This window comes from Lagenorhynchus albirostris, chromosome 16 (assembly GCF_949774975.1).
Source record: "Lagenorhynchus albirostris chromosome 16, mLagAlb1.1, whole genome shotgun sequence".
Taxonomy (NCBI): domain Eukaryota; kingdom Metazoa; phylum Chordata; class Mammalia; order Artiodactyla; family Delphinidae; genus Lagenorhynchus; species Lagenorhynchus albirostris.
The window spans coordinates 66,902,999-66,918,478 of record NC_083110.1 but is presented as its reverse complement, the minus strand read 5'-3'; the positions used below and the strand labels follow the sequence as shown (position 1 = coordinate 66,918,478).

General features: G+C 41.9%; 1 protein-coding gene across 15 annotated transcripts in view; it reads right to left on the bottom strand.

The window, feature by feature from the left end:
- Positions 1-15,480, bottom strand: part of VTI1A (vesicle transport through interaction with t-SNAREs 1A) — a 368,132-nt gene that overhangs the window by 111,120 nt on the left and 241,532 nt on the right. Inside the window, exon 9 of one of the 15 annotated variants that reach the window (XM_060125932.1) lies at positions 6,273-6,596. The exons of 13 other annotated variants lie outside the window; for them this stretch is intronic. In XM_060125932.1, coding sequence (XP_059981915.1) covers positions 6,554-6,596 — 43 coding nt within the window. In that variant the 3' untranslated portion in view covers positions 6,273-6,553. Of the gene's footprint in view, positions 1-6,272; positions 6,597-8,655; positions 8,927-15,480 lie in introns of those variants that run through there. One more of the 15 variants, XM_060125937.1, reaches the window with a different exon arrangement.

The following is a 15,480-nucleotide window of genomic DNA, read 5'->3' as shown; positions in this document are numbered from 1 at the left end:
CTCTTCTTTCAAATGAGTGTCCTTCAGCACATCATTAAGGCGGAGCATGGTACACTGGAGGGAACACAGGGCTACACAGGAGCCAAGAGACTTGGATCTGAGATATAGCTCTGCCTGAGCCATTATGAGTGCAGCAGCTAAAGCCCTTCAGGCCTTAGTGTCATCATGAATATGACAAATCCATCACAACAGAAAAAGTGGTCTTGCATAATTATAAATATCAAATCAAAAGTGTAAGCCAGGTGCTTTGCAACTGAAAAGGACTCCAGAAATATGTTATTATATTAGTAGATCCTTTCAGGTACTGTATTTTTATTCTCGAACAATCCTTCTTTCACTTGAAACTTACATTCTATTTCCAAAGTTAGGTATATTAGTGCTGCTGAATAACTATATTAATGATGGGAAATGATGCTCCATGATGCCACCTATCGGTTACTTGCGTCAGTGATTTAGTGACCAGAAACAAAAGGCTCTCAAGATGGCATGGGTAACAATGTGTTGATGCTGTCTTTTTGTAAAGACCAGAGGAAACAAAACCATGAACTTGGAATCAGAAGGTTTGGGTTAGAGTCTGCCATTTACTATGTAGCTGCCATTCACTATGTAGCTGCCATTCAACAAGCTAGCTAACCTGCTTCCCTACACACAATAGGACAGAAAAATAATATCAATCTTACATGTGTTACTATGAGGATAAAATAAAATAGTATGTGTTAAATACCCAGAAATAAATATTGTGGATTCTAATTGCAGAGCAGTTCACCATTTTTTTTTTAAATCAGTAAGAACCCATTTGAAGAGTGCATTATTTTCTCTCTAAATTAAATAGAGATGTTCAGTTATCTGGATTCCACCTGCATAGTTCTATATCTATCATTAATTCTCTGCGACCCACATATTTCATCTCTTAGGCTCTCAGTTTCCTAATCTGTAAAATGAGTTAACTGGACAAACTGATCTTTAAGCCATTTTCTAGGTATGACGCTGGGACCACCAATATCTGATATATTGCTAATCAAATTGAAAAAAGTTTCAGAAGTAAACTGATTCCTGAGAGCAATTCAATTCTTCTATAACCCAGAAATACTACCATTGTAAAAACAATGTCTTCGATCTGTAAATTTGTTTTGAAAATTACTCCCTTTAGGAAGATATATTTATTTCCAACTTAGTTCTGCTAGCCACATTCCTAAGGTGAGGTAACAGAATTTTTAAAAACTCAATAAAAACAGACATTTCTCCAAAGAAGAAATACAAATGGCCAATAAGCACATAAAAAGAGGCTCAACGTCTTAGCCATTTGGAAAATGCAAATCAAAATCACAATGAGATAGTTCCTCACACCCACTGGGATGCCTGTAATCAAAAAGACAGACAATAACAAGTGTTGGGGAAGATGTGAAGAAATTGGAACCCCTTATACATTGCTGATGGGAATATAAAACAGTCCAATCACTTTAGAAAACAGTTTGGCACTTTTTTTTTTTTTAATTTATTTTATTTTTGGTTGCGTTGGGTCTTTGCTGCTGCACGCGGGCTTTCTCTAGTTGCGGCGAGCGGGGCTTCTCTTGTTGTGGAGCACAGGCTCTAGGTGTGCCGGCTTCAGTAGTTGTGGCTCGTGGGTTCTAGAGCTCAGGCTCAGTAGTTGTGGCACATGGGCTTAGTTGCTCCGCGGCATGTGGGATCTTCCCGGACCAGGGCTCGAACCCGTGTCCCTTGCATTGGCAGGCGGATTCTTAACCAGTGTGCCACCAGGGAAGCCCCATTTGGCACTTTTTCAAAAGTTAAACTTACATATGACCCAGCAATTCTACTCCTAAGTATACGGCCAGGAGAAATGAAAACATATGTCCACACAAAAACTTTTAGGTGAATGTTTACAGCAGCATTAGTCATAGTAGCCAAAAAATAGAAACAACCTAAATGTCCACCAATTAATAAATGGATAAATAAAATTTGTATATCCATACAATGGAATATTAGTAGGCAACAAAAACATATGAAGTACTGACACATGCTACAACATAGATGAAACGTGAAAACCTTATGCTAAGTGAAGGAAGCCCAAAACAAAAGACCACATATTATATGATTTCATTTATATGAAATGTCCAGCATAGGCAAATCCACAGAGACAGAGAAGTTGTTTAGTGGTTGTCATGGGCTAGTGGGACATGGGAAGTGATTGCTAATGGGTACCAGATTTCTTTTTGGGGTGGTGAAAATGTTCTAAAATTGATTTGGTGATGGTTGCGCAACTCAGTGAATATACTAAAAGCCATTGAACTGTGCACTTTAAATGGGTGAATTGTATAATATGTAAGCTGTATCTCAACAAAGCTGTTAAAAACTCAGTAGAAGCACATAATCATTAAATTATAAGGATCAAGGATCAACTCAATTTAAATCAAAGTGCAAAAAACACATGTGTTTGTATAATAGTATTCTACGTGGATAACTGCTGTATATAGTCAACTGCTTTAAACCCATTTTTGCATTTGGATCATTTTTCAAGGCGGAGCTGAAATTTAAGGAAGTAAATTGAATAAACAAGGCTACAGCAGCACACAAAATCTACTTCTTTTATTTTATGCTACCCAGGATTGACTCAGCGGTGTAAAATGCCGTTTTAAAAAAAGAATGATGAAATTTGAATGAGAAAATGTATTTCATCGTGGAAGATAAAAGTCTTTCCTTCTCTACAGTGAATACAGGTAATTTCAGAAGCAGCAGCTCCTAATTATTCACTGCTGAAAAGCTAAAAAAAGGTTCGTATTGAAAACAGTGACCTCCAGTTTGCTCTGTGAATGAAGGCAGACACAAATTCTCATTTTCCTAGAATCCTGGTTGATAACTGAGTTGGGAAAAGCATGCATTTCTTCATTACAGTGCAGTCGACTGTTCATTTAAATAACAATAACCTGCATAAAAGTCACAAAAGCATTATCTAGCAATTCCACTGTGTTGAAATGCATTATTAGTACTAACAATGCCAAATAGAGTAAATAAATGACTGTCTTCTTATTTTCAGCATTATTCCTGATTACTTAGCTTTATGAAAGGTTAGCATTATTATTACTGGTGCATTCAACACCTTGGTCAATATTGTTTGCTTGGATAACTCTTGAACTGGAAGGGATTTTAAAATAGAGCTATATTCTTTTCTAGGTTATCCAAGGGTGAAAAAACCCCTCCAATCCAGTGCTCATGTATCATATACGTTTAACAGAAAATATTTAAAGAACTCAACTTCTGTTCACTACATATGTGTAAAATCTAAAAGCCCTCATTAAGATAGCACACTTGCAATAGTACTTATTTAAAAATGTAAAATTTACATCAATAGTTTAACTTTACATCAGAAGGTTTCCTACCAAGAACATGCTAATGCTTCAGTTTTTAAAGTTCCTTAAGCCAAAGTCTGGGCCCTTTTTTTTAAACTTTTTTCTTTTTTTACTCACGGAGATATCCTGTACTCCACAAAACGCTACTGACCAACCCTGTTATAAGAGCACCATCAGTCTATACAGTGAACGGCAAATAAAAAGACAGATTTGAAATCATTCACTCCTGAAGCTCAAGTTTGCTGTGGTTAGATAAAAAGGGGCCTCTCAGGGAAAGATATGAGCAATATTTGGATTTAACAGTGCCTGATTAAAAAGAATGAAATGATACCATTTGCAGCAACATGGATGGACCTGGAGATTATCATACTAAGTGAAGTAAGTCAGAAAGAGAAAGACAAATACCATATGATATCACTTATAAGTGGAATCTAGAATATGACACATATGAACTATTTACAAAACAGAAACACACACACAGACGCAGAGAACAGACTTGTGGTTGCCAAATGGGGGGTGGTGGTGGGGGAGAGATGGAGTGGGAGGTTGGGATCAGCAGATGCAAACTATCATATACAGGATGGATAAACAACAAGGTCCTACTGTAGAGCACAGGGAGCTATATTCTGTACCCTATAATAAACCGTAATGGAAAAGAATATGAAAAAAATGCATAACTGAGTCACTCTGCTGTACACCAGAAACTAACACAACATTTGTAAATCAACCATGCTTCAATAAAAAGTAAATTAAAAAAACAAAACGAGTGCCTGATTGAGGTAGAGCTTCCTTGAAGATGGGGCAACAGGGTATATATGCTTATAAAGTGTTATCATCGTAAGGGGAATACCACACACTAGAGTGACTGACTCTCATTCAGACAATGGAGGTGTTTTGGTTCTTGTGTGTGCACTGAAGCCTTGGATTCTGGTGTGGAAAGGGAACTAGAAAGCTTTCGGGCAACAGCAAAATGAGTGAATTAATATTTAGGTAATTTAAAGGATTACGTGAGCAGAGGAAAATGTTCTTGGAGGGTGTGTGGCACATTATATTTTCCTAAATTGGTGACAAAATATTCCCATCCCACTGATTTTCCACAACTGTGCCACCCCTGCCTCAAGGGGCGGAGCCTATGTCCCTTCCCATCGAAACCTGATGGGCCCTTGTGACCGTCTTGAGGAAGAAAATGCAGCAGAGGTGACACTGTGTGACTTCCTAGGCTGGCTTTAAGAAAGGCCATGCGGCTTCTGCCAGTCTTGCTCTTGGGACTCATCTTTGGGGGGTCTAAGCTGGTAAGCCCGAGGCTCCATGCCGTAAGGAAGCCCAGACTAGCTCATGTAGACAGACTACATGGAAAGGCCTTGAGATTAATAAAGCGGTAACGGGAGAAAGTCCCAGCCAGTCTCTAGCTACTCCTGAATCCTATCTCTTCCCAACTGTTCCGGTTCCAGGCTTGATCTGAAGATGACCTCATGAGAGATCCCGAGCTGGAACACCCAGCCAAGCCGCTCTCCATTCCTGACCCACAGAAATTGTGAGAGATGACAATTGTTGTTCTAAGCCGTTACCTTTTGGGGTTATTCGTTACACAGCAACAGACAACTGGAAGAGGAGGGAAGGAGACCCAAAAGGAGAGTCATATAGTAAATAACACCGAGGGCATATGTCATTTGGAGCCAAGGCTTTCAAACCATGAGCTGTAGACACGCAAATAAAAGTAACGGAGAGGGCTTCCCTGGTGGCGCAGTGGCTGGGAGTCCGCCTGCCGATGCAGGGGACACGGGTTCGAGCCCTGGTCCGGGAGGATCCCGCGTGCCACGGAACAACTAGGCCTGTGCGCCACAACTACTGAGCCTGCGTTCTGCAGCCCGTGTGCTGCAGCTGCTGGGGCCCGCACGCCTAGAGCCCATGCCCCGCAATGAGAAGCCACTGCGGTGAGAGGCCTGAGTACCGCAGCGGGGACACAGCACAGCCAAAAATGAATTAAAAAAAAAAAAAAAAGTAATGGAGAAAGACTCCTTCTAAATCACCAGGTAAAACCCCAACTCACTCATGATTCAGAGCTTATAACTTCTCAGCAGTGGGTCAGTGGCCCCTCTTCATGGAATCTCTGGATTTTCCACGCGGGGGAGCTTAGGGCAGCAAGGGGTAGGACGGAACTTGCTCTGAAGCTGCATTTACATGGCAGGGGCAGCCCACTTACTCGGGCAGTGGTGGCAAGGGGCTCATGAGATGGGTAGGGAAGCTACAGCCCCTCTAAGGGACCCACTGATTCCCACCTCACCTTTTTCACTATTCAGTAAAACCGAACAGTTTGTCGCTTCCGAGCACAACGTATCATTTTCATGCCTCCATTTCCCAGTTTTCTCTTCTTTGGTTAACTTGCACTTACTCTGCAGAACTCAGGCTGGGCATCACCAAGCCCAGGAAGGCCGACAGGGCTAAGAACTCCTTGTGTACCTCTACTGTTATATTTACATTTATAATAAAATTCCTGTTTAGGTATGCTTTCTTACTACACTGTGTACACTGAGAGATGGATATAAATTATTTGTATTTGTATCTTTAGGGCCTAAGGTCTGCCTCGTCACAATAGCTGGTGCTCAATAAATGTTTGTGGAAATGAACATGTAAAAACAAGTTGGCTTCAAAGGACGAAGCTGATGACAGTGTCTCCATGCATTTCAAACATCCCATGCTCTTCCTTGATCTCAACTAGAAATCTCTCTCTGTCCTGTGAACTCCCAGGAAAACACTGCATCAGAATTTCTTTCATGTCACCTTGGACCCTCACTCTCCCTACCTCCCACCTGGGGTCCATCTCTTTACCCTGGACCACATTACGTGGATTCCTGTAAGATCCCCCTTCCAGATGGTCCACTACACGGGGGCAGGTTTCTGGGCCAATCCCCATCCCGAGTGCTGAGAGCAGCACTTCCTATGCTAGAGGTGGGTTTGGTAAAGCAGTGTGCCTTCCCTGTCTCAGTACACTTACAAAGTCATTACTGACTCTGAAACCTCTTCCCTGGGGTTAGCAACTCTGCCTCTGACAAGTCTGCAAATGCACTCGTCTTACATATGTTCAACAGGCGACATCAAGATGGGCTCAAATGATGTGGCAGGACAACCTGCCCAAGTCCTCAGAAGCTTGAAGTAGGTCATCCTCAGGAGCAGTAGCTTTTCATCTACCCAGCAGGTGTGTGTCATCAAATAAATACCATAAAATGCCTTTCAGCCAGGAACAAATATCTGGCGGGGAAACAGAAGTACACAGGCTCACTGACTACAGGTCTAGAGGTCTAGACGGAGAGCGTGAGATATTTTTTCTTAACATACAGAAACCAATATTTTAACTAACAAGAGGGTTTCAACCCCACTATTTATTGTCCCCCTGTCCAATCACCTGCCCCATCTACTAGTTCCAATTTTATAACTTCATTTACACAGGTTTTAACAAAGAGTATCCCTGAAACCCGGCACCACAGAAACGCATTTTCCATGAGACGCTGTGATTTAAAAATAATCATAATGATAGGTAGGCTAATTTGGTTTACTTGAGATTATCTTTCAACCCCTCCCCGCCTTCTAGCATTTAAATTAGTCATTAGTGTATCTTCCTTCTTTTTGCTGGGAGAGTTTCAGGAGATATTAAAATACAGTAATTTGTGATGGTTCATTTTTGTAAGATTAGGGAGAACTTAACAGTATGGTACAATTTGTTCTTGAACATCCTTGAGCCTACCCCATCATTACATGCCAAATTACCAGGTATCATTGAACCTGAATAGAAGAAAAACACACATCTGTGGTTTAACCCAACTTCAAAGTCATGGTTACACTTTAAAAGAGGAAATATTTGAACTCAAATGTGGATATGTTTTGGATTTAATTTTATGTACATTACTTATAATTCCCAAAGCCAAAGATAATTCTAAGAGAACCATGAACACAGTACACGTCACGTGAGATTGAAAAAGTTGGCTCATAATTATTTCAAGATGAATTGTGTAGATCAATACAATTTTTTACTCACATGAAGGATGCCCACTAATATTTTCTGATCTCATAGTGTTTGCCAGACACTCAGATATCATTTTCCTGACTTTATTGCACCTGAGCACCACCTGAGCTAGTATTTACTTAACTGTTTTCTGTACGTCAAGTTGAAATTGGCCTTCTAAAGAAAAAGAAATTCACCTCCTCTCAAGGAATGATAACAGTAAAACCATGAGTTTGATAGCTACTTAAATTTGTCCTTTTGGACGAAAACCGGGTTAAAGTAAAAGCTGCCCTGCTCAGAAGAGGCATGACAAGTGGCTGATCCCTTCACCCGATAAATGTTTATTCAGCACCTACTACGTGCCAGGCCCTCTTGCAGACGCTAGGGTTCTAGCAACAAGCAAAGCAAAGTTCCTGCTCTCACGGAGCTTCCTTTCTATAGACGTAGATACTAATAAACCAAGAAGTATACAGAGCAATTCCAGGGAGTGACATGTGCTATGAAGAAAAATGAAGCAGGGGAAAGGCACGGAGTGACGAGAGGGGATCTGGGCAGAGATCCAAGACAGCATGGAAAACAGTGGGCTGTCCTAAGCAGAGGTAAAAGTCCAGAGTTCATGATATTACCTGTCTCCGTTTCTACTCCTATAAAACTCGGTTATGTCCCAAGATTAAGTCTTAGTGTAATTCACCTGCCTCAGACTGCTTTCCCCGGAGATTCTCTTTCATGGGCTGCTTCCACTGGGGATTGCATTTTTGGGACAGACCGGCCCGGGTGGGGTTACAGTGAGGAGAATTAGGCCATCAGAGGTGACAAAGGTGCTGGGGTGGGGTGGGCAGGAAAGAACGGAAGAAAAGAGCTGGGCACCACAAAACATGGAGAGCATCAAAGACCTCTTCTGCCATTTTGCCCCTTGCCTTATGGTAGCAACCTCTTGGGAAATTATTTCATATGCCAACCTTGGCATATAGACATGAGTTGTTCAGCACTACTGTAGCATTTTTTTCCCCATTTAAGCTGAAAGAAGCTGGTAAATATGCTTAGATATTTCCTTAAAAATCTGACTCTTGCTTTATCACTGAAAACATCATCGATACTCTAAACGAAACATATTAATAGAAGCATAGTCTGATTTGTAAATAGACGTTTCACTTTGTCCACATATAGTTACTTAGGTTCCTTGGAGGCTGACTGCAGGATGAGAACCCAGCTGGTATCAGGTTTCAGTCAGGTTTCAGACAAGGAGAGCTGAGTTCTTTTTTTTTTTTTTTTGGCGGTACGCGGGCCTCTCACTGTTGTGGCCTCTCCTGTTGCGGAGCACAGGCTCCGGACACGCAGGCTCAGTGGCCATGGCTTACGGGCCCAGCCGCTCCGTGGCATGTGGGATCTTCCCGGACCGGGGCATGAACCCGTGTCCCCTGCATCGGCAGGCAGACTCTCAACCACTGCGCCACCAGGGAAGCCCAAGAGCTGAGTTCTTAAGGCTGATGGACGTGACTGGCTGCAATCCTGGCTGAGACTTGATAGTTGTGTGACTTTGAGCAAGTGACTGAACTTTGCTAAGCCTCAGTTTCCTCATCTGTAAAAGAAAATAATAATGCCTCCCTTACAGGTTTGCTCTGAGGGTTAAATGAAATGAAATGAGATAATGATTATACAGCACTTAGCATTTCAGTGCTCTTTAAATAAATGGCAATTAAGATGACAACAGCAATCATGACAATAACGATGATTAAGAAATCATATGCGGGACTTCCCTGGTGGTGCAGTGGTTAAGAATCCACCTGCCAATGCAGGGGACGCGGGTTCGATCCCTGGTCGGGGAAGATCCCACGTGCCGCAGACCAACTAAGCCCGTGCGCCACAACTACTGAGCCCACGTGCTGCGACTATTGAAGCCCGCGGGCCTAGAGACCATGCTCCGCAACAACAGAAGCCACCGCAATGAGAAGCCCGTGCGCCGCAACGAGGCTTGATGCAACTAGAGAAAGCCCGCGCAGCAACGAAGACCCAACGCAGCCAAAAATAAATAAATTAAAAAAAAAAAAAAAAAAGGAAATCATATGCAAGGTTCTCCAGTTCTTAAACTGAGAAGGAAAGTCCTGGTCTCTAAGTTCCTAAGAGGCTTAACTAATAAGTGAGCACTATTACCCTACTGGGCTGGTGAGTGCAGCGCAGTGGTCGGAGAGAGATAGGAACTGGGGAGGGAGGGGTCATCCAAGTAGACCATGAGCTCAGCCTCCAAACCCAGAGGTTCAGAAGGGGATGGGAAGTGGGGGCTATTCCAGGCAGTGTCAGGTAGACATGGAAAGAGGCTCCCTGGAGCTAGGACACGGGTCCCGTATCACGAACACGAGATAGGAGTTCAGTGGAACTAAACTCCTGAGTTGACTGGAATGTGTCCCTCGCAACCTGGGCGTGGTTGTAGAGGCCTCCTCATTTTAGATGCACCTTTTGCTCCATTGAATTTTAAAGGTGCTCAACATCTGTCACCCCAAATTTAAAAACAACAAAAGGAGAGCACATCCTGATGGTCTGAATCCATTAAATCTGCATACAGCACAATGAGACGCTGTGTAATCAAAATCCCTTGACCTGGCAGCAGTCTTCATTAGCAGCAGAAGGAAATCAGTTCATGTTTGCGGGAGGGAGGGGTGGAAGTGAAATGCGAGTGGAAAATCGGGCGGGGCAAGCCGGTCCCGATGCCAGATTTTCTTTAGGCCACGCGTTGCACTAAGCACAGCTTCTTTAGAAAGGGAAGTGCCTCTCTGCTCAGTTTCACATCTCCAGCCCATTCGTTCTTTTTCCTTTCTTCCCCTCTGGATTATACCTTTAGTTGCATTTATATCATTTAGGTGGATTATATCATTTAGCCCACAGATAGTTACTGAGTCCTATTGTGGGCCTAGTAGAGAAATCATTAAGAAGATGAGTTATTTCCAGGAAGACTTTGATTTTTGTAACTCCACAGTCCACGAGCTTTTGCTAAAAATACATGTTGCTTCTGTATTGGTCCAATCAAAGGAGGTATGCAAGAATAAATTTAAATTGCTGACTGGCCAGCTGGATATAATGTGACACCTACCACTTTCTGGCTGGTGGTAGATCACAAACAGAGAAGCAGCCTGGGAACCAGGAGGTTTAGGTTTGGTTACTAATTTGGTGACTCATTCCAATGTTGAAGGAGTAGTGAGGGGCTTCCATTCCCTACATTGGACTTATCCTACTGGGCAGCTATGAGGACTGCTCAAGCGATGCTTGTAAGTGATTTCTACTTCCCTGAGAGTAAGTGTCAGATGTCTTCAGCTGGAGAATGGACAGAGAATTGAATAGGATAAAGAGGGACAAGGATTAAAACAGAGAACCACAAAGAGGCATCTGGATAGCAGGAAGGACTGAAATGACGCCTGCTGTGTCGGTTTCTCTCAAACTGTAGCCTCCATCAGTTTGGAGAATTCATTTTCTGTTGTTGTCCCAGAGGACAGCCTATGAGCTGTGAACGACATGGCAGAAAATAAATGACTCAAACAGTCATCACTGTTGCTGCCTGACTCCCCATCTTGTTCCCCACAGGATATGAAGTGGTTTACATGAACCACACCAGTTGTTTGTGGAAGGTCACTGGTCTTGGACTTGACTCTGCCGTTTACTCACTGTATGGCCAGAGAGTAACCTTGAAGCTCACCAAGCCGGTGGACAGTGCATGTGGGAGTGATTTACCAAGAAGAATTTGCTATAGATACATCAGGGGTGATTATTATTTATAGCAGGAATGCTTTTCATTTAATAGGTTAAATAAAACATGGTAAACAAACAACTATGAAAAATAAAAGCACAAAGTTTGACCTACACTGACATGGACTCCAGACCTTACCAGTAGAAAGTTTTTCTCACAGTAAGCAAAGCCATGATCTGGTCCTAAAAAACGGTACATTTGTTAAACTGAAAATGCTCTAAAGTACTCCATGGTAAAGGCTATTCTGCACAATCTGATGATTTGGGATTTCATCAAATTAATGTCACTAGATATGCCTTATAATTAGGATAAAATACTTGAAAAGTTTAAAAAATGAGGCTATTCATTAGCTCATTGATTTTCCTACAGATTGGGAGCCTGAATTTAAATGATACCCAAAAATATAACTAGGTACACTCAAAGAGAGAAGAAGTGGTTGTGAGTCTTTAAATGGAATGCAGTAGTTTAAAATGCTATTACTATTCAGAGTCTCTGAGAACATTAAAACTGCCCATTAAATGAAAATCTAATAATTGGCCCTACTGAATTGTGACATTTTGTAACCTGTTCAGAAATGCAGAAAATTGTGGAAGAAAAGTTCTTTTGAGGCAGAAGTTGATGTGCGATGTAATATTATTCCAAAAGCCAAGGTCCCCATGCTCATACACACAAAAGAACAACAATGCGGAATGACTAACAAAGCTGAGGAAGATTCTGGAAATCAGAGCTAAGGTGTATAGCTCAAGACTCTCCAAGGTAAGTTATGTTACTGGCCTGGAAAAAAATCAACAGGCAATGGCACGAGCTGAGAGTGTATCTCAACTTGGAACTGGCCTCTCTCTGGGCATTGCTTCAAGACATAACCAAGATAGGTCATTCCGTGCTTTCATATAAGCCACAGGCGATCTCCAAACTTACTCTGCAATATCACTAAATAAATAAAATTGAAAGACATTAACTGGAAGAGAATTGATAGTTTCAAATCAGAAGTTTAAAAATTCTCCTGGGCCAGTGGTTACCAAGCATCTTCTATGTGCAGGCAACTGTGTCCAGTGCTTTGAGAGTCATATATAAGAGACCTACTCTTGCTCTCAAGGAGTTACCATGTGGTAGGGTGGATGAGACAGGTGCTGACGGAAATAAAATACAGGCATACTATGCAGATACATCCACAGGGGCAGTACAATTAAAGCAACATGGAGCCCCTCTTGTTGAACGGGTCCAGGAAGAGCATGAGGCATGTCTGGGGGGTAGGAAGGATTTGTAATGCAGGTGACGAGAGGACAGCGTGGCTGGAAGGATGCAGAGGGACCACAGAAGCCTTGCCCAAGGCACCGAGGGACAGTTCTGCCTGAAGACAGACACTGTTAGGGGCACTGGGAACTAGGATAAAAAAAAGTCTTCAGGGGCTTCCCTGGTGGCACAGTGGTTGAGAGTCCGCCTGCTGATGCAGGGGACACGGGTTCGTGCCCCGGTCCGGGAAGATCCCACAGGCCGCGGAGCGGCTGGGCCCGTAAGCCATGGCCGCTGAGCCTGCGCGTCCGGAGCCTGTGCTCCGCAACGGGAGAGGCCACAACAGTGAGAGGCCCGCATACCACACACAAAAAAAAAAGTCTTTATCCATAAACTCTTTACCTATAAAACTACAGGGCTCCATTTTTTGTCCCTTTTCTGAGGTGTTTGTCAGCAAAGCAACCAGAAGCTGAAAAAGAGGAGGCCCTCCAAAAGGGAAGCAATTACTGGTGACCAAAAGGAGATGAAGGCTAAGAATAATCAGGAATTTATTTATTTATTTGGCCATGCCACGTGGCATGCGGGAATCTCAGTTCCCCGACCAGGGATCGAACCCACGCCCCTGCATTGAAAGGGCAGAGTCTTGACCACTGGACCACCAGGGAAGTCCCAGGCAGGAACTTAAAAGGAGGAAAGTGATAGAGCCAAAGGAGAAAATATGCTGGAGAGGAGGTGGTCTAATCAGGAACGTGATGGTAGCTCCTCTCATCTACCTCCCCCACCCCCCAAAGCTAATCCCAAAGAAAACCTACTACAGAAATTTGAGGGCCAGCAAGCCCATGGTTTAGGAACAATGTGCGCAACCATGGGGACAGCACAAACTTGCTAGCTCTGGATTTCTACCCACAAATTAAGAATTGCTCTTTGCAGTCCCACGAGGGAAACTGTGTAAGAAACATCCTTTAGGAAAATATTTCATGTCAAGGGGAAATGTTCACAGTAACTTGCTAAGTGGGAAAGGCTACAAAATGAATACCTATATACACAACATGATTTTTGTATAAATATGATGAGTAACACTTATTGGTATATTTGGCCATCAAAAACTAGATCACCAAATGGTGGAAATATTTTAAATACGCCATGTCATGCAAAATTTCCTTTAATTCTTACTTGGAATATTCAGGGACTTTTCTGGCAGAAGTACTGCGTAATGCTTCAGTTAGTATGCAGAGTACATCCTTTAGAGCTTATCTCTGGTAAGAAGAATAACTAAAACAAAGAATCCTATCGATGATGTAGCTGACATGGCATAAAACATTAGAGATGAGTGTTTGCATTTTTACCACTTTTGGGAGAATAGTCCTCTGTGTAACGAATGCACAGAGTCTTACTTGAAAAAAATGAAGCATTAACACAAATATTCTCAAGCTCACGTTAACTCTTGTAATTAATGTAACTTGTTTACCTAGACCTGTTACTCCAGTTATTTAAATATGTTCAAGCATAAATTATGAATTCTGTGCATCAGGGTATGGTGGAGGCCCAGTCTTTTTAAAAATACAAATGTTTCTGGGTTCTTTTGTATTTCAACAAACCCACAGTATGACACATACCGTACACACATACTACAGAATTATTCTATTTTGCACGTGAGATTACATATTTTATAAACCTGGCTTAACACAGTGGAAGGATGGGTCTGTTTATAGGAGAGAGAAGCAATGACTCTTCATGTTTAACCTCTTGAATGTTATCAGGGAAGAACAGTCTTTTTTATTTTATTTCTTTTTGGCCGCACTGCACGGCATGTGGGGTCTTAGTTCCCTGACCAGGGATCGAACCTGTGCCCCCTGCAGTGGAAGGGTGAAGTCTTAACCACTAGACCACCAGGGAAGTCCCTGGAAAGAACTGTCTTAATGGGAAAGAAAGAAAAAAACTTTGGGGTGAAGAATGTTATCAACCTTTTATCTAAATAAACTTCACCGGGACCAGGGTTGAAAAAGTCCACCATAAACTTAATAAAGTGCAACCAGGACTTACAGCTGCTAATTCTGCTCTGATGTTTTACAGCTGACGGTAGAAAAAAAAAGGCAAAAATGTGACCCAAAAGGACTTTTATAAGCTAAACCGAGATAAATAATTCTGGCAGACTCTATTTCTTTGTGTTAAAATACATAACCTGCCAAACTAGGACAGTAACTTAAAAAATTTTATTTGGCGTAACAGGAATCACAGACAAATTTCTAAAACTTAAAATGCCAATGAAATATGCAATTGTTTGCAGGTAAAACATGCATAGAGAAAGGCGGGGAGAAGGCATTCTCAAGTGTCAACGATGGTTCAGTGGATGACGAGGCTTACAGGGAGTTTTATTTTGTGCTCTATACCTTTTAGAAGTGTCAAGATGTTCAACAAGACATATGAAATTAATATTTTTAAAATGTGTAGGTTCTTCTGTTTTGTATTACAAATATTTCAATAAACTCATCACTTTTTAATATAAGAAAACTGTGGGAAATATAACAAAACCAGAATATTTTGAAGTCTATTTTAAGCAAGTGGGAATAACACGGCAAACAGTGCCTTGTGTACAGGATGAAAATTTCCATTACTTTAAAGAAACGTTGGCTGCTCGTCTGCCTCTGGGGCGGCAGATCAGGTCTGGGATTGGGACATTGCATGACAGGTAGGGGTGAGGTTAGGCTACTCTGAAAACACATGAAAGATGGGTAAGTAGTGGATTGGTAGCAAAATCCAGGTTCCTTTAGGGCATATCCATTGTAAGGGGAGCAGTTACAGAGTGGGAAAGGCCATATGTAGTATGGTGGGAGATGTCCTGGAGGGAATGAGGGAGAAACACTTCCAAGTTTGGGATTGACATGTAAACACTGCTATATTTAAAAGAAGAGATAACCAACTCTAAAAAAAAAAAAAAAAAAAAAAAAAAAAAGATGAAAAACGAAATCCTTTCATGAGGGCCAATATATGTGAAATAAAAGCTCTCTCTTCAGCTTAAACTACACACTGTCTTCCTTCAATTTAGTTCGAATGACAAAATATTAAAAGTACAGAGACCAAAGTCGGTTAAGACTCACTAAGAGCTCTCCACCAAATGAAACAGGCATCAATGGCAGAGGTACCACGGTTATTTAATTAGCACA